This window comes from Dermacentor andersoni, chromosome 9 (genome assembly GCF_023375885.2).
Source record: "Dermacentor andersoni chromosome 9, qqDerAnde1_hic_scaffold, whole genome shotgun sequence".
Taxonomy (NCBI): domain Eukaryota; kingdom Metazoa; phylum Arthropoda; class Arachnida; order Ixodida; family Ixodidae; genus Dermacentor; species Dermacentor andersoni.
The window spans coordinates 73638181-73665008 of NC_092822.1; the positions used below are offsets into that span (position 1 = coordinate 73638181).

General features: G+C 45.7%; 2 protein-coding genes across 3 annotated transcripts; one reads left to right on the forward strand and one right to left on the reverse strand.

The window, feature by feature from the left end:
• Positions 1-26828, reverse strand: Gmppb (GDP-mannose pyrophosphorylase B). Of its 2 annotated transcripts, none has more exons than XM_050176133.3 (8): positions 26679-26828; positions 25899-26046; positions 25744-25824; positions 21525-21716; positions 18194-18349; positions 11761-11970; positions 7061-7243; positions 1-223 (listed from the first exon to the last, which is right to left on the reverse strand). In XM_050176133.3, exons 2-8 carry the CDS (start codon positions 26025-26027, stop codon positions 92-94), a joined length of 1083 nt encoding a protein of 360 aa, XP_050032090.1. In that variant the 5' UTR covers positions 26028-26046; positions 26679-26828; the 3' UTR covers positions 1-91. The 2 variants fall into 2 exon arrangements, with proteins under 2 accessions (XP_050032090.1, XP_050032091.1); XM_050176134.3 differs by lacking the exon at positions 26679-26828 and adding an exon at positions 26394-26635.
• On the forward strand, positions 230-5654 carry LOC140213172 (uncharacterized). The gene is made up of 3 exons (XM_072284339.1): positions 230-4616; positions 4977-5120; positions 5457-5654. Exons 1-3 carry the CDS (start codon positions 1725-1727, stop codon positions 5652-5654), a joined length of 3234 nt encoding a protein of 1077 aa, XP_072140440.1. The 5' UTR covers positions 230-1724.

Consider the following 26828-nt stretch of genomic DNA (forward strand, 5'->3'; position numbering starts at 1 on the left):
TACGTTCTTAGAACATTTAATGCAAAAAAGTTGCAGTAAGAAAGCTTACAGGTAAAAAAATATGGTATAAAAAATGAAAAACGCGTTGCAATCACATGATGATCTGCGGCTCTGTGACAGAGTCAGAGATGGCTTTGTGGGGCAGCACTTTGCCGCCGTTGATGTAGATCTCGTCTTTGACGAACACATCTTCCCCTAGAACAGAGGTATTCTCCATTCGAACCTGTGAGCAGGAAATGAAAGCCATTACTGTGAGCACACATTCCCACAGGAACTGCAGCACATGTGACATGTGGCTAGAGCTTAGCATCTACAGTCTATTGCTGAACTGATGGCAACCTTATGTGCGAATAAAGGCTACGTAGAGAGCATTGCAAAAAACATGCTGTAAGAGCATACTGACAAGTGTCACGCTAACCAGATTATGTGCATTCTTTTTCCACTATTTCACTTGGGTTATAAAATTCTATTACAGCTGTGAAAAGGAAAGAAAAGCGGCTTGCTTATATTTTTTTTACAACACATCTTTAGAGACAGCTGACATGAGAATCTGTACGAGGAGCGAAATTTAGCACTTGACTTACAAGAATTTCCATTTGACTATAAAAGCGCCGATTCCCAATTTTCACAGAACTATAAGTCTTGCCACTCATGTAGTACCAGTGATGAAAGGCAAAAATTTCTTGACAAACTGGCTCATGTAGGTCAGCAGGCTCACTTACGAGTCGACTCATTCAGACAAACTTCCGCTAATCTTCATCTTATCACCTACCAGAGGCAATTAGATATCGCGAGTCTCCCCGAAAAAAAAGGAAAGGAAACGCATGCACGGCGGCATCCTTCCTATGCACACACCTGTGAGCACTAAACGAGCGAGATAGCCATCAGTTTTGCAAGCGCAAGAAGCCGAAACAGCCCACGGAACAAAACTGAAACCGCCGCCCGCCCGGTTCACCTTGCACACGAGAGCGAATGTATGGGAAGGCAACAAAGTTGCTCACGGTTGCCATCTTTGCAACACACCGTATGGTGGCCTCTTGTTCCCAACACCATGCTTAGACGCACATCTTTTTGTAGCCTCGAGTCCCCCTTCACAAGAATAGCTTTGGATTTACACGGCACATAAGTGTGACACAACTAAGGTGCGCTGAACATCGGGCAGCAAACATTTGCACGGATGACAGATGGACGGGAGGGAGAAGGAAGCTGTCGATTTCAGAATATTTGACATGTGTCTAATCACACTCTGAACACGACAATCAAACAGCACCTGCTCTTTACCGTCAGTGCCGACCACAGTTAACCTGCACAGCGCCGACAATGGTTACACACGGAGCAGTGGTCGAGTCACATGATGCACAGTGCACGCTTTGGTCTGTCGCGTAGATTGACCTTACTGTCGTGTCGGCTGGCGCTCATCTTGATAAGAGCACTCTGCGAAGTGCGCAGGCGCACTAAGTGTTAAAAGCAGAGTGCCCCTTGCTAGCGGCCTCTCTCTTTCTTGCCGAGCCTCAATCCACAAGCATGGGTTAATAAACGTCGTTCACCCAGAACTTGTCTGATCCTTTCGACACGCCTGGCGCAAAACGTAACACGTGGCGACGAAGATGGGATTTTGAGGAGTTGCGCAGCGTCAAGGAAGGCAAGTGTTCTCGGCATTCAGCCTCTGTTCAGTATCGACTATTGAAGAGTGCTGCTTTTTCTTTTCTTCGCTGATTGATATCATGAACGAAGAAGCCAGTGCAGGTTCGACGCAGTTTGCTGCTCAACTGGGCCAGATGGAACCATTCGACGTTTCCACGAATGACTGGGCGTCGTACGAAGAACGGCTGACGTCGTTTCTTATCGTCAACCGCGTTCCCGAAGGTGACAGAGTACATGCATTCCTGAGCATCATAGGCCCCAGTACCTATAGTCTTCTGAAATCACTGGTTGCCCCGGAGCTGCCTTCAGCCAAGAGCTTCGAGGTACTAACGAAGATGCTGGGGGACCATCTGTCGCCGAAACCATCGGTCATTGGCGAGCGAGCAAAGTTCCACAGGAGGCAGCAAGTCGAAGGCGAGTCCATTTCTGATTACGTTGCCGAGCTACGGAAGCTAGCACGAACCTGTGATTTTGCAAGCGCGTTAGATGAATCCCTCCGGGATCGCTTCGTCTGCGGCTTGTTAAGAGAGGATATACAGCGAGTGCTGTTCACTGAGGATAGCAAGCTTATGTTTCAGAGAGCGGTAGAGCGCGCTGTGGCTATGGAGGCGGCAACGAAAAGCAATGCGGAAGCCCGTACAGGTGTGTCTACACCCAACCCCATGCATAAGGTACAGGCGACTTCGAGTGTCCAGTCGCAGACATGTTTTCGCTGCGGGTCGCCGAAACATTCCGGCAAAGCGTGTCCTCACGTAAATGACAAATGCTATAAGTGCAACAAAAGGGGACACCTGCAACGAGTTTGCCGTAGCACCTCCGGCCAGTCGCGTGGGAAACGCCCCATCAAGGACACTGTAAAAACGCTATCAGTGGTATCCTGCTCGGAAGTGGTAGCCGTAAGGGGCGTATCTGCTCCCAGTATTGAGCCCATCATGGTACCGATGAAAGTAAATGATGTGACAATCCCTATGGAGCTAGATACAGGTGCTGCCGTCACAGTCATGCCTTTCAAACAATACCGCCAATTTCTTTCATCAGCCAGGCTCAACCCGACAGAAGTGAAGCTCCGCACCTATACAGGAGCCCTGGTGATCCCAAAAGGCGTCCTGCAAGTCAAGGTGCAGCACGGTGGCAACACGGCGAGCCTTCCTCTATACGTCGTCGACCAGGGGGGGCCGCCGTTGCTGGGTTGGGAATGGCTTCAGACAATTAGGCTGGAGTGGAACAAAATCTGGAACGTCCACCATCTGCCAAGGTCAGAGCTGCCTTTTTCTTGTCGTTTAGAGGAAAGGCTGCACGCCTTGATCGCAAAGTACGACTCTCTATTTCAAGATGAGTTAGGCATGATTACAGAAGAAAGGGCCGAGCTGTATTTCAAGCCTAATCAGGCACCGAAGTTTCTCAAAGCAAGAAACGTGCCGTTCGAACTGCAAAAGGCGGTTGAGCTTGAACTTTCGAAGATGGAAAAAATGGGCATCATAACGGCCGTTGCCACATCAGATTACGCAACGCCAGTGGTACCCGTTATCAAGAAAGACGGTGGCATACGCCTCTGTGGCGATTATAAGGTGACAGTGAATCCGTGCCTTGACGTCACGCGTTACCCGTTGCCGAAGGTCGATGACTTATTCGCGGCTCTGTCTGGAGGCACACATTTTTCAAAGATCGACCTGAACCGCGCTTATCAGCAAGTGGTCATGTCTGATGCCTCAAAGCAATACCTAACCTTGAACACCCACAAGGGATTGTTTGTCGTCAACCGATTACCTTTTGGAATCGCTTCCGCACCGGGGATATTCCAAAAGATAATGGAAACGATGTTGAAGGACCTCAAGGGTGTTTGCTGCTACCTAGATGATATTTTGGTAACTGGGAAAACACTAGAAGACCACTTAGCTAATCTCGAAGCGCTGCTGGAGCGTCTTCAAAGCCGAGGTGTCAGGGTAAACAAAGAGAAGTGCTCGTTTTTTCAAAGCGAACTTCACTACCTTGGGCACAAAATTAGCGCTGAAGGCATTTCCCCATTGTCAGATAAAGTTGACGCACTTCTCCAGGCACCAGAGCCGAAATCAAAAAAGCAGCTTCAGTCTTTGTTGGGCGTTGTCAACTATTACAGCAAGTTCGTGCCCCAGTTAGCAACGATAGCTCAACCATTTTTCAGACTTCTGCAAAAAAAGGTAGCGTGGCACTGGGACGAGCATGCTAGAAAAGCGTTCAACCAAGTGAAAGCGCTATTGGCACAACCACCTACGCTCGCACACTATGACCCTGAAAGACAACTTAGGCTGTCATGCGACGCGTCTCAGTATGGTGTAGGAGCAGTCCTATTTCATGTCTACGATGACGGAAGGGCACGGCCCATTGCTTACGCTTCACGAACGCTATCTGAAGCGGAAAAGAAATACAGTCAACTGGAGAAAGAAGCGTTAGCCATCATTTTCGGTGTAAAGAAGTTCCACTTCTATCTTTATGGGCGCTCATTCACCTTGGTCACAGACCATAAGCCTCTTCAAACAATATTGGGCCCGACAACCGGGATCCCCACCATCGCGGCTGCTCGTTTGCAACGCTGGGCCGTTACGTTGGCAGCCTACTCTTACAATCTTATCATCAAGAAATCGAGCGAGAACGCGGAAGCCGATTTCTGCTCGCGTCTGCCGCTGCCAGATCTTGAAGCGGAAACCAAAGAAACAGAAGAAACATTTTATTCGTTGCGATTGAACTCGTTGCCTGTTTCTAGTCGAGATATCGCGGCTGCCACATGTAAAGACCGAATTCTTTGTAGAGTGAAGGAATTCACAAATGTGGGATGGCCCGCGTCGATCAAGGATGAACAGTTGAAGCCTTTTTTTCGCAGATGCAACGAACTGACGGTGCATCAGGGATGCGTCATGCTGGGCGCAAGAGTAGTCGTGCCTGCAAAGCTGCAAGGATTCGTGCTGGACGAACTCCATGACGGCCATCCCGGCATCGTGCGTAGCAAAGAACTAGCACGCAGCTACGTGTGGTGGCCAACTCTTGAGGCGGACCTCGAACTTCGTATCAGAAGCTGCGCTAGTTGTCAAGAGCAACGTAACGCTCCAGTCAACGCACCTCTTCACCCTTGGTCATGGCCGACTTCACCGTGGCAGCGTGTTCACGTAGACTTTGCGGGACCTTTTCAGAATACCATGCTTTTAGTGGTGGTCGACGCACATTCTAAATGGCCAGAGGTTTTCGAAATGAGATCGACAACTACAGAAAGCACGATTCGTTGTTTGACTGAGCTCTTCGCACGTTTTGGTTACCCTGAAACAATTGTTTCCGATAATGGACCTCAGTTTGTTTCGCAGGACTTCAAGCACTTCGTGCAGGCAATGGGAGCGCGCCACGTCCTCACGGCTCCCTACCACCCCAGCTCCAATGGGTTGGCAGAGCGTTTCATCCAGACCTTAAAGAATGCGCTGCGCAAAGACGGCACAGGAGGAACATTGCAGGTAAAGCTGCATAAATTTTTGCTGTCGTATCGCAACACGCCACATGCGACGACTCGTGAATCACCAGCGGCATTGCTCCTAGGACAACGCTTACGCAGTCGGCTAGATGCCGTAAAGCCTTCCGTTGGGGAAAGAGTAGCACACAGACAGTGCACTCAGGCATTAAGTCGTCCGTGTCGCAAACGTCACTTCTTGGTAGGCGACAGCATGTTAGCACGTAATTATTCTGGAAAACCAAAGTAGGCTCCCGCTGCGATTGTTGCTCAAACAGGACCTGTCTCTTTCCAAGTACGTGCAACCACCCCGAGGGGCACCTTCACCTGGCGTCGTCACCAGGATCAGCTGCTACAGAGGCCTGCAGAGGACGTTACCCCTAGGCATGGAACAGCTGGCGAAGTTGCGACCAGCGAGTTCCTGTTTTATCCTGAGACTGCCGGCGCACCAGTTCCTTCCAGTCCACAACCGCCCATGGTAACTCCGGTTGCGCAACAGGCAACACCAGCACCCGCCGAGGCAAGACGCTACCCCATGTGAAGTCGTCGCCCACCGGATCGATTCTAAGCTGGACTCTGAGTGACTGTGTGCTCCATTAAAAGGGGAGGTGGTGTTGTGTCGGCTGGCGCTCATCTTGATAAGAGCACTCTGCGAAGTGCGCAGGCGCACTAAGTGTTAAAAGCAGAGTGCCCCTTGCTAGCGGCCTCTCTCTTTCTTGCCGAGCCTCAACCCACAAGCATGGGTTAATAAACGTCGTTCACCCGGAACTTGTCTGATCCTTTCGACACGCCTGGCGCAAAACGTAACACTTACGAGGTAACCCAGCTGACATAAGAGTTGAAATAGCCCTTCTGTATCTTGAAGAAAAATGGAAAGCAAAATTTTCTATGCAACAGACCTTTATACACTAGCACTGAGCTGTAATCAGTGCTGGCATGCTAATTTGGAGCTCCCTTCAATAAGAGTACACTGTACTGTATACCTTCATTTCAATGTACCTATGTTACTGATCACTTGCTACATTCATGTTATGCAGTGCTAGAATATTCCCGAGCTTCTGAAGTGCTTTCTTGGCCAATATCTGTTTAGATATTAGATTCGATATGCAGCTTTTTTTTTCTTGATTGAATTCGAAATTAAATTTGAAATCTTCTATTGGGTATTCACTCGCCCCTCGTTAAAGCCAGTAATGTTAAAGTGGGTTCTACCGTGCTTCTTTCTGTCTAAAAATGTCAATGTTTGTACCCTATGCTTTTTTTTGTGCAACCTAGTTATAACAATTACTGGTTACAGAAATGGGATTTTCTTGGCATTTGAATACTGTTATAAGTGGGTTCAACTGCAGCGACTCTTCCTCCAAGAACTTGCGTAGACTGGAACCGCCTTACCAGCACCGTTGCTGCCATTCAAGACACTTCTCTAACTACAAGGCCGCTGTAGAGAATGTTCTTTACGTTGTCTCTATTGTTCAGTTGTCTGTTGCTTCACCATTTTTCTTGTGCACACTGTTGCACCAATGTTCACCAATGCAATTATGTATAATGCAGCTTCAATGAATAATGTTGCACCATTGTCTACTTGATTACGTTTGTTGTTTCCTGCACTTACAAGAATGCCTTACCACTCCTTTTGTAATGCCTGCAAGGGCCTTAAAAATATTTAGAAATAACTGAATAAATAAAATTCTACTGCTTACAGAATTGTCCATTTGTATCATGGATGAGTTTGTTATAGCGAGGGTTTACTGCGTCATGTAATCCCGACCAACTATCTCGGCTTTCCATCCTCTTATGTTCTCTGCCCTTAATTAAGGTACCACACTGCAGGATAGCCAGCCCATAATTCACAGCTTTGAAGCACTTTCAACACATGGTGCCACTGACAACTGTGGTCGCAGTGCACGCACGCAGCTAAGGCTGCGAGAGGAGGACAGAAGCATTGCTGACCCATTGTCCAACAGTGCAGCGCCAACCAATGATGCAGGAGTCAAGCCACGAGTGGGACTTGATCGTCGCCCCGTTGAGCAAAGTACACCGCTTGATGCATGCACCGTCTTCAACCACCACGTTGGGTCCTATGGCGACGTTGGGACCGATACGGCAGTTCTTGCCAATCTTGGCTGTTGGGTCCTGAAGCAGAAAATTAGAAGAGCAATGATATCTGGCTCTGAGGACTAGCTCCTCGTGGCATGCGAACTATGCATACACAGTTGAACCTCGATACAACTAAAACGGATATAACAAATTATCAACAATAAAGTAAATCTAAATGTTCCCGCCAAGATTAGAATGTATGAATATCTGTTTATAACTAATATTGAATAAATTGAAGGTGTTTTCATGATGGATGTGACTTTGTTGTAACAAGGTGTGACTGTACAAATTCTTGATGAACTGCTCAACATGTCTCACTGACATAAGGCTCAACACTACTCAAAAAGAGCCCTGCTGGAGATTTACAGTGCCATTCTTACGTGCCGTTTCTGCGGCAAGCGTCATCGGCATAACCGAGCGAACGAGCACAGTGAAAGATGAAAGTGAATGCAAAGCGCAGCGGGGGATGAAAGACGCAAGGAGGAAGGCGGTGGGAGGGTGCAGGGGAACCACAAGGCAGACAGCGGAGGAGGGTATGGCAAAAGCGTGAGAAGCGCAGTGCAGCGACGATGGCCATGAGATGGTGCCAAAGTGGCGCGTGTCATCTGGGAGGCCTGTCGGCGGCAGCAGCTGTAAATCGCACCCACATATCACCCACACGCTGGCTCTCGGAATCTTCAGATTAGCAAGACAGTTGCACCGCACTTAGCACCATTTGCAATGTGCCACACGAGACAGAGTGTCCGCACCAGTCGATACAAAGTGAAATGAAAACACGTATAGAGCTGCACTCAAATTTCTCGTTAGAGAGTATCGTAATCATCAATCATTTGTCTAAGGGGGGACCCGGGTCATTGGGACTGAAAATCAGGCCAAAATTCTAATTTTCAATTCTTATTTTCCGCGTTCCTGACGCGTATCCGCACCTATCTCCGAAATTTGGTTACAAGATACCACTTAGTTCATCCATTATCGTGATCTAAAGATGAGAATTTGGAAGCGTTGCACTCTAAATTGGGGACAGATCACGGCCAATTTGCGTTGCGCACAACTCGATAACTACGTGCTCTGCCAGCGCCAATTTGGTATCATTCGAAAGCTCACGTTTCTGGCTTTCTTCATTTGTCAGTTGGCAACATTGCCGGCGCTGCGGTCATGAAAAAAACAACAGAAAAAGAAATTTGCGACGCAGACTGTTATTGGCCAGTTTGAGCATGTGACCAAGATGGCGAGTTGTGATTGGCTCCAAGGACCGTGAGCACTCAAACGTCGAAAACATCTGCTATTTTGTCTTAGTCTCGCGACTGCAACGCTGAATATACTGCGTTACGGGCAAAAACATACAAGACGCAATAAACTTCCGAAAGCAATTCCGTTGTCGCAGTCAGCACAGGATACCCGGCAGCTTGCCGCTGAAGTTGTACTGCTGCCGAACGTTGGTGCCTCAACTGCTTTTCCGGATCACACATATCCACATGCCGGTTACACTCGCGTAAGAATTGAACACGGCTTTCATAGCTGAAGAGGAAGTGGATAAGAGCACATGAGAAGGCTACTCTCGACAAGATTGCACCTACGACAGCCGCGGAGCAAAAGATTCGGCGTTTTGTAGCACTGACCGCCGATAGTGCAACAGCCTCGGTCGCGAAGCCTGCTACTCCATATGTTGTCATCAGGCTTGCAGCAGTGAACAACAATCTCGGTGTTTCCTCGTGTAATACTTGCATTCATTCTGCATAGCTGGTGCTTGCTGACTGTAGTTTGCGAGATCTGCGGTGAAGTTGTGTTGGGATGGAGCTCAGAGGGCTTTGAAAACGTGCAATTCTTTTGAAGTGAACGTACTCGCAGTACATGCTATGTCGTCGGCCGGCAACAGCCAAACAGCCATGAATTATGCCTAGTGCCTACTGATGAACTTTGGTGCCATTTTTTTCAAACTTTCTTTCAATATATTAGGTGTGAAATGTTTTTTGTTGTTTTCTCAAAACCACAATTTTGATGATGCCGTATTGGAGGTGCATTATCTCTGCTTCTAATTGTGCTATCACTGTAATTCTGTTTTTTTCCAGAACGGCAAAGCAGCGTAGAGTGCAAATATATGAAATAATAATGTATTTAGTAAAAAATTGTTAAAAATTTCTTTTTTTAGCAGTTAGATGGATTTCTCTCACTGAAGTTTGCAATGTTCTCATTCGATATATAATTGCATTAGAACACCATACTTGCTTATTTGCACTCTTCCACATCATTTTCATATGTCGATATTTATAATGCCATGCATAGTTTGGTAGATAGCTCACCTCCAAGCAAATTATGCACTAAAGCTGAATTTCTTCAATTTCTGGAAAGTTATTTACTCTGCAAGAAAACTGGATGTATATGTAGAACTAGCACATTGAAATACATAAACTCAACAAGTTTCATTAAAATTAACAAAGAATTTAAAACAAAGTTTTCAGGCACAGGATCACCCCCTTATTGGAGCTAATAAACCCTCCAAGTGGATAGATACAGTGCAGTCCACTTATAACAACATCAAAAAGAATTAAAAATCCGTTGGTTATAACCAATGATCACTGTGTCTAGACTGCCATAAAAAAAAAAAAAAGCTGTCAAACATACCTACGTAGCTCCGAACCCAAATTTGACACTTGTGCTAAACAATACACTTACTAGAAAGTATGCTGTGAAAAATAAAATGTTTCTTATACCTGTAAACAGCGTGTCAAGCGTTGGGCGCGCTGAAGTAGTCTGAAATATGCTCTCGCTTTTGCGGCATTTTCAGGTTTACAGCCACTGTGTGCACCGCATCCATTTGCTACGTGAACATAGGCGGCAATCCTTTAGCGTGCACGAAATCAATGAGCGACTCAATCGAAAACGCACTTTGCTTGGACATCGGGTTCAGTGCCAAGGACTGGCTATTGTCAATCTCGTTATCACTGCCGCTGCTGTCATCGCCTCCACTGCTCAACGCCGCCGTATGTCGCAACAATGATCACCTTCTTGAAGAATGAGGCAGCACTATCTGCATTTAAGAAACTCCACCATCAAAGCACCACCTCTTTCATCGAGAGTAGCCATGTGCTCCCAGAGCTTGGTTAATGCCAGCAGCTTCCACCCTTTTGGTTTCACTATCATGGGGGGTTTCGCCTTGGTGCACAAAGCCCACCTTTTCCATTGATCAGCATGGCCATTGGTTCCAGTCAGTCATGATCGTGAGACTCCTGGTTTTCAGAATTGTCGAAATCGTTGACTGCACGAGCTCATACTTTAGTCTTGCAAAATTTGCAGCTTTACAACTTTACACTTTGTCCGTGCCATCTTCTAAAACTGGGCTGTCTGCTGCTTTGGGACTGCTTCCACAGCATATTTCCACACCAGCTGAGAGAGAGAGATTGCAGAAAAAGCGCGCAGCCACTGCCCCCTTTTGCTTTTCACTTCTTGCTTTCTCTAGACGAGCATGATCGTCCAGAGAAAGCGTCATAGCAAGCTGGCGCGCTGCGCCAGCTTGCAATGCTCTCCCATGGGTTTCACAATTGGCGCACAAGTAGGACACACTGCGCGGTAATGGTGGCTATGGCAACTCTCAGAGGAAATCTTGTCATCCCATCTCAGAATCATTTGTTTAAGGGGAACTTAGCAACACAAATGTCATGCTCAGTCTGCATGGAAAACGCCATACAGAAGGCAAAATTTTGATTATTGTATCCGACGTGCAGTCAGAACATATCGTTATATATGGTCTTTTTTTCTTTTTTTTCCTCATAGCCCTATAGGTTCATGATATGTCAACTCATTGTTATAAAAGATATCATCACTATATGTGGTTTTATTATAAGTGGACTGCACTTTAATGCTCTCAATTTGACAGCCTTGCAGTGAGTGTGGCAAGGTTGAGATGAATGAACTTGGTGACTGAAAATTCCAACAGTTTTAAAGGGACACCAAAGAGAAACATACGTGCGAGTTCAGAGTAATAAAGTATTCATTCAAAATTCAAGTATACCTTAATTTTGTGGCAACATGTTAATTCTTAGAAGAGAAAATGCCAGTCAAAGTTCCATTTCTTCAATTTCACGCCAACGACAAGAGCCGTTATGTGGGGGTGACATCACGGATTTCAAAGTGTTCTTCCGTATTTAGGTTGCTGTGAATAAGTAAAAGCTCTTGAAACTTGCTTAGTTCACTCCTTGGCTCCTTAAAAGTACAACAAAAAATTATCTAGGCCCTAGCAAATGCTGTCGAAATTCATGACATTACGGTGAGCTGGGGCAGAAACTTCAAGGCAGTGCCCACACTTGTCATTCATTTTCGAGTCTTTTTCTCACTTACCAAGCCTCATCCCACAGTAAAACTGACATTTCTGTTATCTTGGGTGGATAACCTACAACGATAGCTCAAATTGTTATTCTCTTTAGAGCCCCTCTAGACCAGCTAAGAATCAGTGCTGTCCTCATCTCTAACATTGTCTGAAGTCTAGCCTGCGCGTTTTTATTTGTAATCGCTGCCAACTGTTCCAAGACATGCGACCTCTTCCGAGAGACACCCACCATGAGCACATTGCCCACGATGCCTGGCCCCTGCGGCAGCAAACTTCCGGGGCTCTTGACCCTCAGCGACTGCAGGTACATGCACATCCCGGTGAGAAAGTCCTTGGGCTGTCCCACGTCCATCCAGAAGCCCTGCAGCTCCATGGCGTACAGCTGGCCCTCTGCCACCATAGCAGGGAACACCTCTTTCTCTATGGACGTTGGCTTCACCTGAGAGGAAAGTACAAGGTCACCAGACGTAAAAATGTGTGTGCGCGTTTCTATGGGGAAGCTGCGGCAGAAAAGCCTCCAAACATCTCTCGGCTCGTCAAACCTCCACCACAAATTAAATAAGCTCTGCTGCCAGATACTCGAGCTGAAGACCATGGTACACTAAAAGGCCACGCAACATCTCGATAAACTAAATTTACATGCAATTTACCGCACAAATGACTACATGGCTCAAGTGTGCAGCAGTTGATGATGTCTTAGTGCTGTACTCTGTGTACCAGGTAGTACAGTCAAGTTCCGTTAATTCGATCTTGACAGGACTGACGAAATTCATCAATTATCCAGTGGGGTGAATATAACCATAGGTGAAAAAACGGCAAAATACACCCCCAATCCATTCGGAAGTTTTTGTCCAATTCTAACACACCCTCAAGTGAAACAAGCAACCCCTTTTTATGTGTTCAAAGTAGAACACAAACATAGAAATGGCAATACAGCTCATAAACGAAGTATGGATCTAATGCAAGAAAAATGTGCTAGCATGCCTCCGACTCTGGCAACAAGAAAAACACAGTGTAGAAATTCATTTACACCAAATGTCGATCATCATTCTCAGCACTTTACAGCTGTCTATGAACCACTACATGCCCTCTTTACAGTCCATTGCATGTTTGATATTCTGCCCTTATCCAACGACTCCACAACAATCAAACGAAATGGTCATCCATGCTTAATTTAGCCACTTCAATAATCTATCCTGCAATGTCTGCGATTGGTTGCTGTTGCTGCTGATGATGCCTATGTTGTTGTTAGGCTGTTTCAAACGCCGCAAAGACGGTTTTGGTTTCGTATTGAATGGCACCACACAGGCAATTTCTCCGACCAATTCTTTTGAAAAAATTTCACCGATGATTACAATACTCCCTAATGCGAAATTTATGTGTTTTCATTTTGCGTGTCAATATTCTGTATTGTCATTATATAGGTACATTGTTCATATCAGGAAGAGAACACTATGAGTAGCGTAACTGGCGCAGACAATCCGTCTCGTGTGGCGCATTGCAAATGGAGCAAAGAATGGCACGAGTGCCTCGCTAACTGGGAGATCGCGAGAGGCAGCACGTGGGTGATGCGTGAGCGCGATTCACAGCAGCCGCCACAGACACAACCCATCTTGTGTGGCACTGCACTTCTCGCGCTTTCATTCCACCAACGACGAGAGCGGCCCTTCGTTGCGGGGAAATCGTGCCAGCAGTGTCAGACAACAACAATCAAGGGAGCATCCACATCAAGCCGCTCCACTCCACATCGCCCACTGCAGGAGCAGCGATCACTGTCACACACGCTCATACCGCGGACTGACCTCAACAGCTGACACCACGGACAAGTGTGGCCCTCCCCACCTCATGCCACCTCCCCCCCCCCCCCTCTTGGAATCACAGATGAGATCGCCCACATGGCTGCGGATCCCGCGGCTGCCGGCAACACCTTGCATACGCAGGCCATCTCCCCTCCGCTTTCTGCCTCGTGGTTCTGCTGCACCCTCTTCCTGCCCTATCGCCTTTCTTCCATCTCCTGCTGTGCTCCGCGTTCACTTTCATCTTTCACTGCGCTTGTTCGCTTGGTGCGAGGTACAATGCCAAGGCACGCCGACACTCAATACAGAAATGGGCGCCCAAGAGCTGCACTCTAAAAAAGGCGCACGCTAGGAATGGGGTAAATATTGTAATAATTCATGGTGAGATACCATTTTCACTTTAAGATCTGCCTAGGGTCGGCCGAAGAAAGGTGTTTTTGGGAGATGACGTGTGTTCAACGTATTTGCTGTCCCCTAAGTGCAGCCAAGACAAACGCCGCCTCTATAGGTGCCATTATTGGGTCACCAATTAGGTCACGACAGGAGACTGGCGTGGACATTGATGAGTCAAGTTCGAATTACACGGCCAAGGTGAATTTTAAATCAGGATAACAAAACCTTGGGCCTGTATGGCCCAACCTTTCCTCGCCTGTGTGTGGCCGCTGGCCTAGACCACCAGCCGGATTAACTGAGACATCTAATTAACCAGAATAAAGTTCCAAACACTCCTTTAGAGAGCTTTCCAGGTCTAACTGTTTACTTGAGATGGAGAAATATCCAAAAACAGCATAATTTCAGCTGTGAAAAAAAGTCGCAGTTTTGCCCGAAAGTCGAAATATCCAATGTGATAGCGAATCATTAAACAACTACACGAAGTAAGGATAGTAGCTTTATCAGCCATACCAACTTATAAACATTGGCTTACTAACTAAATTAACAAGCATGGTGTCATGCGTGCACAGGCAAACATGAACACCTTTCACTCAAAGACCTCAGACGCTCGCTGTCAAAACTTTGGTGTGAGCAAACACAGCAGCGAGTGAAGTGACCTTCATGCTACCTTTCACTTCAACGCGAGCTAAAAGGCGAGAACAGAAGCACATGAAGCCCTCAGCGCACCTAAATTATCCCCATCGCAGATCGCTTTTAAGATAGGGCCCATGCCATATGCAGCCGCCGGCGGAGTAGGACTCCACTCCCCATAAGTGCTTTGCACGCAATGGAAGACTGAACACTTCCTCTCTTGTGCACGTGACATCAAGCCACCACCCTCAGCTCACCCTCGCACGCTTTCACCTCCACACACAGCATACAGCGTGCAGCCATGATGACTTTGCACTTGGACTTTGTGCGAAACTTCACAGAGATGCTGACGATGACTGTGTCCACATATTTGCTACCGTAATGAAGAAAGTTCTAGTAGTAACTAAAACACAAAGGACCCAGACTTCAGCTTTGTCTTTGCCAACTGTGCAAAAGTAAAGTAGCAAGTTTTCAGGGATGCTGGCACCATCTAGTTGCACACCATCCACACCAAAGTCGCAACACTGCCACTCGTCTGCGGCATTCAGTAGATAAAATGAAATCGCTAGACGAGTCGGACTCATCCTTGGCACTGAAAGGGTTAATGTCCTAAATCAACACTGGTGTTACCAGAGAGGTGTTGTAGTAACGGGCTCTGGCTTATTTTCAATTACCTGTGGTTCTTCAAAATGTGCCTCTCAGCAAATGCAAAATCACATGAGCGTTTTGCACTTTGCTCTGTCAAAATGCAGCCACTGCATCTGGGAATCAAACCCGCAACCTTGTGTTCAGCAGCAGCAGAACACTACAGCCACTGAGCCACCGCAGCAGATAAACCATCCGTGAGGTGAAAGAGTATTCAACAAAACTGTCAACTGTTCCCAGTCTATATGTATTAAAAAAAACTGTCAACTCTTCCCAGTCTATGATATGTATGGCATGTTGCTGGCAAAAGTTGCACAAATTTACCCAAGGTTATCTTTTTTTTTGATAAGCTGGGCGTTTTTGATAAGTTAGCAGGCCTCCAAGGCTTCTTGACACTCATCTTAATTAGAAGCTTTAGCTTGTGGTCAACTCTGACTTCCCAATTCAAGTACTGCACATGACATGCATAAATGTCACGAGAAAACCTCTTGGCCGATCTGAATAAAATTTGTTACATTTGAGAGAGAAAGTAAAACTGTAGCAACTGCAGCAGTGGTGGTACTGGCCATGAGTATTGTGGAGCAGAGAGGAGAAAAATTATTTGTAGCAGCTGCCCTTAGTTTATTAGCAGGTTGTCAAAGAAGGAACACAGAGGACAAGAACCATGTTTATTGCATTTGTTACACATGTAAGAAAAATTTTAATATTGTCTAGAATCAATAAATGCTAGCTTGTCATTAGAACTGTGCTAAAATGACAAAAAGAGCACACGAACTCTAGTGCACTTGTTTTTCTGCTTGACAAGCAGCAAACAGCCAGACACCAAAACAATACCGCACAGAACGCATGAAACAAACTGATGGGCAAAACTCTGCCACTCTGATGGGACTTCAGTCAGCAGCAGAGAAACTATATATGACACAGCATACAAGGAAATACAAAAGTACAGCACCCAGTACTTTGCTGTCATAAAAGAAGATGTATCTTTCATAAGCACAACATACGTAATGCTGTATAGCACATAAAAAGTTGCAGTGTCGCCAGAAAGGCAGAGAACTGAAACCGATAGCAAAGTATTACACAACACACAAAGCAGGGTTCATAGTTTTATCAGCCAGATAAATTGCGGTAAACATTCACTTCCTTATTAAATTAAAAAAGTATGGTGTCATGCAAGCACAGGTATACATGAACAGATCCCACTCTATGACTACGAACACTTGCTGTCACAACCCTTCTGCGATGAAGACTGCACAGGTGGGACTAAACACTTTTGCTGCCGCTCGCTTCAATGTGCCTGCAAAGCTTGAGATTACGCAACCTCCAGCACCAGGGGCCCAGGAAGAGAGCACACATGCGGCCACCAGCCATCTCGGCTTACTCAACCTTGTACTCAGCAGAGATTACCTTCGAGATAAGGCATGGATAGCCATGCGCAGCCATGGCCGGGCTAGCAAAGTCGACAAGCACTCACTTGTGCCCCTAGCGCATGCTTGTTTGCAGTACCTCGCACTCCCCTCGCCCCAATTCCGCATCTTGCAAACATTTCATTATGTGACCCCTAAATTGAGCATGTATCAAACATACATCGAGCTCAGCTCACCCTTGCACACTCCCTCGCACCGACAGCATGCGGCACACAGGGTGCAATGGGATCCTATCGCCCTTGAACTTCATACAGAACCTCATGGCAACAGTGAAGACTCGCCTGGAGTGTAGTTATATAACTGCTGTCGCAATAAAGCATTGGACTTCATACAGAACCTCATGAGTGAAGACTTGCCCGGAGTGTAGTTATACAACTGCTGTCGCAATAAAGCACAGAAACCGACTCGTATACCTATTACTTCTGTAGTACCAGGGTTGCAAGAAGGGCATCAACGTGGCCTTTAGAAGCAGCAATAACCATGATATAGAATAGAATCGCGAAATAAAACACCACTAACATGAATGCTACAACAATGCAAAGTGCACATTGTCAGTTAAGGGACACCTCTCCCAACGCCACCAGTAGGAACTGCAAATGTGGGGCACGCCGACAATGCAGAACAGGCCACATGCGCAATATAAGACAATAGAACGTCATCTATGCACAACCCACGAATATGGTGTACCGTGAACATGCGTGAGCATTCACTGGATTGGATTGAATTATTTGATTAGCAAAGTCAGCCTTTAGCACATTAAGGTTAATGAACGACAGGAGATGTGACAGCATTGTTGGCATAGGTTGGTGGTGACCACCACCTAGCATTGCCAACTTCTCTTCACAGTATCCTCCGTGACTGCGTGGTGCGGCTTGTCTTGGAGCAGCTTTAGAACAGTTTTTCTCATTTGTAGAATGGATGTAACAGATCGCAGCAATTGGAGCGGAACAATTTCAGAACGTAAGACCTATGGCCTATAGGTGCAAATTGGAAATAAAAATGCAAAGGGATAAAGTGAAGACTAACTTTTGACTGAGTTACAGCTGGAAGTTAGCATTCACCTTGTCCCCTCCCCTTTTAATTTCCAGTGGCCATAGGTCTTATGCTCTGAAATTGTACTGTACGAACAGACTAGACAGCAACAGATAATACCAAATTGTAGCATTATTCTAACCACTGCTGTTAACGCTTTCCTGTTCATGTCTATTCCCGATTGTCTATGATGTCTATCAACGACTGCAAATGTGTCTTTTGCCACTTTCCAAGAGCTTGCGGACAGCTAGCGCCATTTATCAGGCTATTTAGAAACAGTTTAGTCAATTTTGGTTTTCTTTTTCCACCGTGCACAGATCTTTAAGGCGCCTTTGGAGAAGGGGTATGGTCAACGTGATGGGTACTCTTAGGTTCCAAAATGGCATAAACACCCCGCGCCGCTCATGCATGGAAACGTCGCATTTCCACCTATTTCAATGAATCTACATGAGCCTTTTTGGAATTTTAAAGCAGCACTGACATGGAAGACAACTTTGGTTTGCGAGACTTCACGACAGAGTTTAGCTTTATTTGCCAAACTGTTTCAAAGCTGCCGTGCACTGATATAAAGATATCCTGCATGTGCCAAAGGTCACAGTTCTTATCTGACCCCCCCCCCCCCCCTCCCTGCCCCGGCAATACTTCCTCGTAAAAGGTGCCTCCTGTGCTTTGAACCACTTTGGCTCACATTGATCCATTTTTGCCAGATAAGCCCAAACAAGCATGCAGCTTTCCTTACCTCAATTCGTTTCAGTATGTCCGGTGTGAAAATGTACAGGCCAGCATTGATCTTGTTGGACACAAACTCTTGCGGCTTCTCCACAAACCGCTCGATGCAGCCCATCTCATCGTACACAACCACACCGTACTTGGAAGGCTCCTCGACTCGTGTGACCTACGCAAAGGGCAAGCCATCTGCCAATTGCACACAAATGTCGTCTGTTGCCGAGAAAAACGAGAAAGAGGCATAGTGGAGATACAAACAGATGAATCAAGCAACAACTGACAAGCTAAGCAGATTGCTGTTGCATAGAAGACCCATGTATGTAGTATCACAGACATATATATGAAATGCAAGCAGGGCACTAATGTAAAGACGTGAGAATTACATTCAACAGTTTTCTATATGGGTGGATTGTGGCTACTAAAAGAATATGCTGTTGCAAATGTTCAAGTTCTAGCAAGACGTACTAATATATGTTCTTAGAGGGTCCCTGAAACGGTTTGCAGAAATTTTGTAGATGCCGTAGGGTACAGCTACAATAAAACATTCACGCCACAATTTGCGTGAAGCGTCTCATAGAAAAGGAGCTACGGGCGATTACAAGTTACTCTCCTCCATAGCCATGCTTTTTCTCCTCAACTCGTTTGCAGAGTGACTGGGGCTAATTGCCACCTTCATTAGCTCTGTCATGATGGAATGTCGTGTCACCTACTTCTAGCTGTCTTGGAGCCAGTGCGCAAAGTCTCTCCAACCTCTATGCCAGCTGCCTGACAGTCGATCCCAAGCGAGAGCTATCAAAGCAGCGTACGCTGTGAGCATGCTGTCACAGTGCTGAGCATGTCCGGTATTCTGGTAACCACAGGCAAGCTGGGTGTTTTGACGCAAGGGTGGAGTCAAACTAAAGCCCCTCCATAGTGCTATTCTGTGATGAAGGAGCTTTAGCGCAGACGTACACGAGTGGCCTCATCGGTCTGCACAGTCAAGTTGTGGCGCAGAGTTTAACCAGCCAAGCAGAGAGCTAATATTGCTGTAACCAGGTGCAAAACAGTTTATACATTTAGAAAAACAATGCGTTCACCATTACACTTCTGCCAAAAATTTACACCAGCAGCAAAGCAGGTGGCTGCACCATGCAGGCCATTCACGTTTGCACCTCCACTCATCCCGTAAAATGCCTAAGCCCAGTCCCGCTTGCGCTTGCGTTTACCCAAATACCGGACACGTGAAACACTACTGTGGTAGTAATATTTTGGCGTGAGGTTACGGCCATGCATGCGTAGACACCGGTGCCGATCAGATATCGACAACCAGCACTGCAGCCGCTCTGCTTGCATGACTGCCTTGCAGAGGGACATGATGTTGCAGCTTGACCTGTCGCCGATCACTACGCTTGTGGCTCACAACGCAAGGGTGGTGCCCACAAAAAGACAGATCGAGACCAACACAGACCGTGCAGCTTGCGTCAACACAGAGTACGTTGTAAATCAAGCATACAGCACTTGCTGTGGGCCGGAATTGCTCGAGTGTAGTGAGACCATGTGCATTCTCTTTCTGTTACATACTTTTTTTATAGAAACAAATTAACTAACACTCCAACTATTAAAAACAACATTTGTTCCCCATAAAGTTGAAAAAATGATCGAAAATGCACCCTGGGCAGCCAATCGACTAGCTCGCCCTACTGACGTCGTATGGTCATCACACGCGTCACTTGGTCAGAGTTGGCTGAAAATTCACGGTAGCGATGCCACTGCAAATGGTAGCGATGTACATTTTTAAAACCTCATAACAAATTACAAGTTTTACGCAGGGCACTTAAATGCATCACCTAATGATCAGAAGGACCAATGATAACGACTCAATGCGTTTGTACCAATTCGTCGAAATTGTTTCACGCTCCCTTTAATGTCAAAGCTAATTCAGGCATTTTATGTTCCAATATAAATTTTGCTGTTCGGGTTTAATTCGTGCAATGCAGCACAGGTACCCCACGTGGGCTTTAATGACGCGGAAGCACTGAAATTGCTAAATGCCTCTGTAGCCTAACCGTGCAGACAAAAGCTTAAGGGTGCTCTCATGACGCTTAGTTGGCTGCTTGGTTAAACGATTTGATACAGGCAAGGTTCGACTGGCACTCTCCATGGCAGAAATACCATGCGATGAGCAAGATGGATAAGAGGATCCAAGGACCCCGTTACTTTTGTTAGCTATAACTATACGAAGTAACAGACATTGAAGCCAAAAGAAGCATAGAGGAAGGTAATTTATATATTTATTTGAAATGTAGAAATAATAAGGTAAAAAGATAATTTGCAGCAGGTGGGGACCCAATCCACATATTCCACATTATGCATACAGTGCTTTACCAACTACATTAGTGTGACAGTCATGCTCACACCTACTTTCTCAAGGTACTTGTGTAAAAAAAAAACTTGACAATTTAACTGATGTTCTACACTTGCTACCATAACTTCAAGCAGCACTGTATCGCACTCCCAGAGCTAGGTTTTTAACCAATAAACACACCAGGAAAGTCTATAGACACACAGTCATTTCCACCGCTCAACTGGAAAGGCATCGCATGCATCACATGGAGAAATTCTTTTCAAGAACTTTCATTTCTCGTTTTCTTCATTAATAAAAAGAAGTTTATTGCATGCTAAACATTCAACTATGTTTTGTTATATCATTCAATTTAAATAATTCCGGTGTTGTAGATGCTGAAATCAGTCACATTCCAAAATTGAATTTTTAAGATATTTCTTGGGCCTCAAGTACACTTCCCCTTTTTGCTTCCCTTTAGCTTATTTATTACACAGCATGCAAAACACTGTCATCAGCTATCCCTATGTCCCTGCAAATAAGTGAAAGGGGAACTCAACAAGTGATTTATTTATTAATGGGTTTTATTGGAGCAAGGGCCAGGTATGACCAAATAGCGCCAGGGACATGGTAACGAGTTGTCAGCAGGCCGTGAACATTTAATGTAGTAATGTCACTGTAAGAGGGCTTAAAATGCATCGGCTGCAATGTGCACAAAATATATATGTATTATGTATATGACCATGCATGTGATGATGCACACAATGACCAAAAGACATTCTGCAAATTTATGGTAAATTGAAAAGCTAAAATTTGGTGCATTCTTAATTCTCTATTCTTTTTAGACATCAATACTGCCTCTTCAGAGTCACTTCAATGGCCTCTGAGGGCAGGCTATGCTATGGATAGCCTCAGTGGACAACTCGTAATGTTATCGACTTCATTTAAACACTGCATGGAAGACTTGTTGCCAAAGAGTGCTTTTGAGGTGAGCAACAAAACAGGGTGAGGAGGGATGACTCACAACAACCGTGCCTTCCTTGCCGTGGTGCTTGTGAAACTGCACCATCTCCTTGAGGGGGAAGTCGCAGATGACATCGCTGTTCAGGACGAAGAAGGGCTCACTTTCGTCCGCAAGGAGGTCCTTGGCAAGGGCCAGAGGGCCAGCCGTTCCCAAAGGCTCGTCCTCTTGGGAAAGTGTTATCCTCACGCCCAGCTACGAGAAAAAAAAAAATGAAAAGAACATTTCCTGAGAAAGGTCTCCCCAACGAGGTCTGTGCGAATTGCAGACGGGGCTTCCAGGTCCCAAACAAAGAAGTCAACCCTGAACAGATTTATTTTGCAGATTTTTTTTCACGCATGCAGAGGTCTCCATTAATGCGAACCCACTGAAGCAAGATATTTGGATATGTGGAACAATGCATGAGCAATCAGTTCTGCACAGACTCGATGAAAAAAAATTCCACTTAGCATGAACCACGAATTTTGTTAAGCTCAACTCTGACAGTTGCTAATGACGCCTGCTACTCAGCTTGGCAGAAGCCTAGATCAGAAGTCTTGGAGGAGGCAACTCTGCTAGATTCACAACAACCAAATGATGTATTCATGGATATGAACAACTATTCCAGGGTTGACAATTACGTGGGAACCTGTAAGCCCGACAGCACAGAGACAATAAGAGAGGAAGTCTGAGGTTCTCCTTCAGGCTGATAATGATGGTGAGGTCACTGCCTGGAGTCACCAAGAACCAGCAGTGTTCATACATGATGCAGCTAACAATACCTTGAGTACTACACTAGCGTTTTCCCACATGAATGCAATGCCAAACTTATGACCCAGCTAAGTGAAATTTTGTCATTTGTGACAGCTCACAGGTTTTCAGAGTGACAACACGCAAAATATTACTCAATAATTTAAACAAAAGTGCACAAAGTAACGCTTAGTCTCATGAAAATATAGTAAATGTATCTTTTTACATCTATCTCTTGGTTTCAATGCTGTTCCATTTATTGTTTATTTGGGTGCACTAGGAAGACGAAATGTTTAGTTTTGCGGCTAGAGGATGTTAAGACAACTTTCCGATTGCACAGATTTTCACAATTCCTTGGGGTTTAACTGAATAGGAGGCTGCTACAATGTTCTCATAAAAAAATATTAATTGTGCAGTTTATCTCTCATATTCAACAGAAATATCAATATCAATCGAATATCAAATTTCAATATCAGCGAAGAGTGCCTCTCAAAGTACACAAAAGTCTACGATAATATTCCCTACACCCATGAGAGCAAAGCAAGTGTAAACTACCAAATGATATGCAAGGAAACAACAGCCACTTGACCCTGTCTTATCTGTGTGATGCATGTTAGTCCCCATCCCTGCCTTACTCTGCCTCTGCGATGTTTAGCTGTCAATACGCAGTTGGCCTATCTCCAGTTGTAATGTTTGGCTGCCATGCACTTGAACTATCTCCAGTCACCTCTACTTCTCATAGCTGTGAAGAATACAGATACAAGAGAGCACTCACTGATGCTGGCTCACCTACTCTGTCCTGTGTTAAGCTTTAGGCAAAAATCTCACTCAGGTGCTGCACCTTCCAGGCCACAGTCTGTAGGCTGTACACATACGAATGGACACCGTAAGGGATCTACCTAGAGTGATAGATAACAGCCACGAGAATCTCCGACAGCTTGTTCTGTGCCAATGGAAGGCATAACCACTGGGAAAACCCCATCGACAGACAACACGTCCGTTTTTCTGTTGCTCAGGAAAATTGGCGTTAGTACATCATCCGTACATCAACGCCACCAGTCTCAGATGCCTTGCTGTAATTAGACACAACCACCCTCACTTCAGTAAGAAAGGGTGACACATATGCATCCAATGAATGAATTTGCAAAGTATTGCTGGTGGAAGTGTGCAAACCAGTAGAACAACCTTGGAAGGTAAAGGTATTGTAAACTGTTTTTGCCAGAGCAAGGCTGCATTGAAGAAAACAATCGGAGAGAGGAAGACAACGATAAGCCTTTCGTAAATGCAGCAGCAACATAACATTAGCACTCGCAGCTCAGGTAATTATGACTTGAAAAATTTGCAAACAGTTGCTATTTTGCATAGTCTCGCTTCTACCCACTTTCCCTTTAGCCTTGTGTGTTGGCAAGGCAGCTAGTACTATCTCCTCTTCAGTACCTGCGACCCCAAATGGGAGGGGACATTGGTTTAAGCGGAAATAATTTGTTCAAACAGGGTACCTTTTTTCAAATTTGAATAGGCCACAATTTTAAGTTCTATTTTGTACACTGCGCACGAGTTCACGCTTCCAGTCAAGCGACACCAGTTGCATTCATAGATGGACTCCACCAGTAAAAGAGCGTGCCTTTGTCTTCGAGTTGAGTAACTAATTCTGTCTTAACAGCATCCTTTGCAACATGTTTTTTATTTGACGCAAACTTTTTAAAAGCTCATAAATGAGACGTGTAGAATTTGTATGAAGAAGCTAGGCTGCAATTTGCACCTCAGGAGACTAATCTGGAAGACCCCAATTGGGGTCCATGGGTCTTAATTACTACTTCATGGCTTAAAACGAAATATTTTACCAACGAAGAGATTCAGATGGTTTTGCAAGAAAGCAGTGCCAATCTGTTGGATCCAAAAAATTTTCCAACTTTTGTTGACGATGCCAAGGGCTGTAATGATGTAGAGAATGGGAATGAACACAGTGGTGATGACGTTGAAGTCAACACACATGACCCGCAACCAGTAGCAAGTACACATTCCAAGTGGAGAAACAAATTACTTTGGAGGAGCTTGGCTGGTCAATGCTACCAAGTTGCAAATTCAACATTGGCTTCTTTTTTGTTCCTATCAGGTTTTCAAACATCACCATTGATAATTATGATGAATTCCAATGCCGATTGACGCCATCAGATGTGACAGGGAAGGACACTTCCAGGACCACATGAAGCTTGAATCCTGTAGAAAATTTAGAAATCCTGGCTGTGACTGCAAATCCTCGAGTGAAATGCCTAGTGTAGAACGTCTGCAGAACAGCAACTGCTTTGTTGAGTTTCATACCTGTCGTGTCCCACAGGACCCAACTGGGGACAAGCAGGTTTCAACACTCTGTTCCATTGTTGGAACTTAGTTTTTAAAACTATTTTAGTCTTTTTGTATGCTTAAGCGTCAAATAAGTTTAAAGCAAATCCTTCAAAAAGTTTAGGTTCGGAACTGAAGAGGATGTACACATGCAGACGGTTTGTTATGCCCAAATTACAGATTTCACCAGGTGCCAGACAATTAGAGGCTCATTAGAGCTGCAACTAACCCCTGTAGGCTACACACATCAGCAACAGTACTCTACAAATTATGTGGTACTCTCCTATGAAGGTTTGTTTGTTTTTGCAAGGTCCATGTAAAGCCGATTTGCTGTTTTGTTTAAGCAAGCCACTCAATTATGCAATATCTCAAGTAACAACCAGTGTGACCTGATGAACATGGTTAGAAAGCATTCTGAAAAAAAAAATAAGCTCAAATGTTGTGGCATGCCTCGCTCAAAAGTAGCCCAAAACACGCCCAACATATTGTTCAAGGAATTTCTTTTTAAATGCGGCATGCCATTTCAAGTTAAAAAAACCTTTATAAATAATACTCTCACTTTATGGAAAGCCACTGAAAGAGGTAAACCTTTAAAGGCAATCAAAAATCAGTTGTGAGCATTGATCACAAAGATATCTTTTCTTAACCAATTATGGCAATGAGGTTTAGGTTGCACTCTTCCTTTGCAGCAAGGATTATGTGTGCAAGTGAGTGCTCTAGCTAGTCCAAACCAAACGGGAACATTGTTATGCCAAGTGATTGAAGTGCACGATTATGAACAAAACTGACATTTTATGAATTAAGACACTTCAAACGTCAACCAACCACCAAAAAGACCTGCAATAAGCCACTGGAGAATTTGGCAAGCGACTCATTGACAGTGACAAGCCTAGTGGATCAGGTCACACAGAAGTGGTCACTACGGCACTGGCCGTAGCGACCACTAGAGGCCTTATTCCTCTGCTTCTCAAGATGTTCGCACTGCCTTTAACATTACGTATACATTGCTTTACATAATTAAACAGCCCATCCGCCCATCTTTAGGTCCTAACAGTGGATATGAATGCGCAGCATTACGCCATGCTGGAGATTTCTTAAATCACTGTCATTGCTCAACATTTGACAAAAAAAAAAAAAAAAAACTTCGTACCTTGTCCCCTTCTGCCTTGACTTCCTTCTCAAGCAGCTCGGCGCGGTAGCTGACGGCCAAAATGACATGGCTCACACCGGCCTGGAGCGGGTCAGGGAACGGCAAGCGGTTGGTAGATGTTCGCCAGTCCGGCAACTCGCGAACAGAGAACTCACCTCGACGAGGGCCTCAATCTGGTGCATCATCATGGGTTTGTTGCAGAACTCGACCAGCGGCTTTGGCCTGCTCAACGTGAGCGGCCGTAGCCGCGTCCCGTAGCCTCCGACTAATATGAGGGCCTTCATCTTTCACCTCTAGTGACCTCTGGAAAAGAGCAGGGCAGAAAACTATGCACACGCCAGGCAAAAGAGAACCACCGGGCGCACGCAAATTGAGGGGCACGTGTTGTGATACCAACGAACGGTTCGCAAGTTGCACGCGTGATGATCTGTCTGCACAGTGCCGCGCATCATCCCAATAATATGCACGCCTTATCTTTCTACTTCGCCAGAGATGGCTGAAGAGTAACCCTATGCTAACCATGCATAGAAAAGACAGTGTACACATCTTAATAGCTATCTATGCATGTAAAGCTAAGACGCTGCGCGTCTGCTCAGCTTTCTACGTAACTAATAGATAATAAAATAGGGCGGTAAACACACTCAACAAACCAACAACAGAAGACAGGACACGCGGGTTACTTCGCCGACGGTGCTCGCGTGACAACTGTCACGTCAGCGAAGGCGCCGGTTTCGAGACACATCACCTGCGCACGTCAACGGCTTCCACGTTCACGTCGCCGGTGTAATGTAACGGAAAGATCAGACATTGTCGCGGGCGGGCAACTTTCAATATAGTCGAAACTGTCAGAGACCGAAAGTTGCATCACCGTCCGCGACGGGAGGCCGACGTTACGGCACGATTGCAGCGACAAGAATGTGAGATTCGGTACTCACCGGAAGCCGTGCTCAACTCAGCATTTTTCTCAGCGTGCCACGACGGCGATCCACGTGTGAACAAGAGGGGGCGAGGTCGAGCGCAATATCGCCGACAGCTTGCCGCCCTCCCAGCTGCGGGTGACGGATAAAAAACACCGGCGATGACGC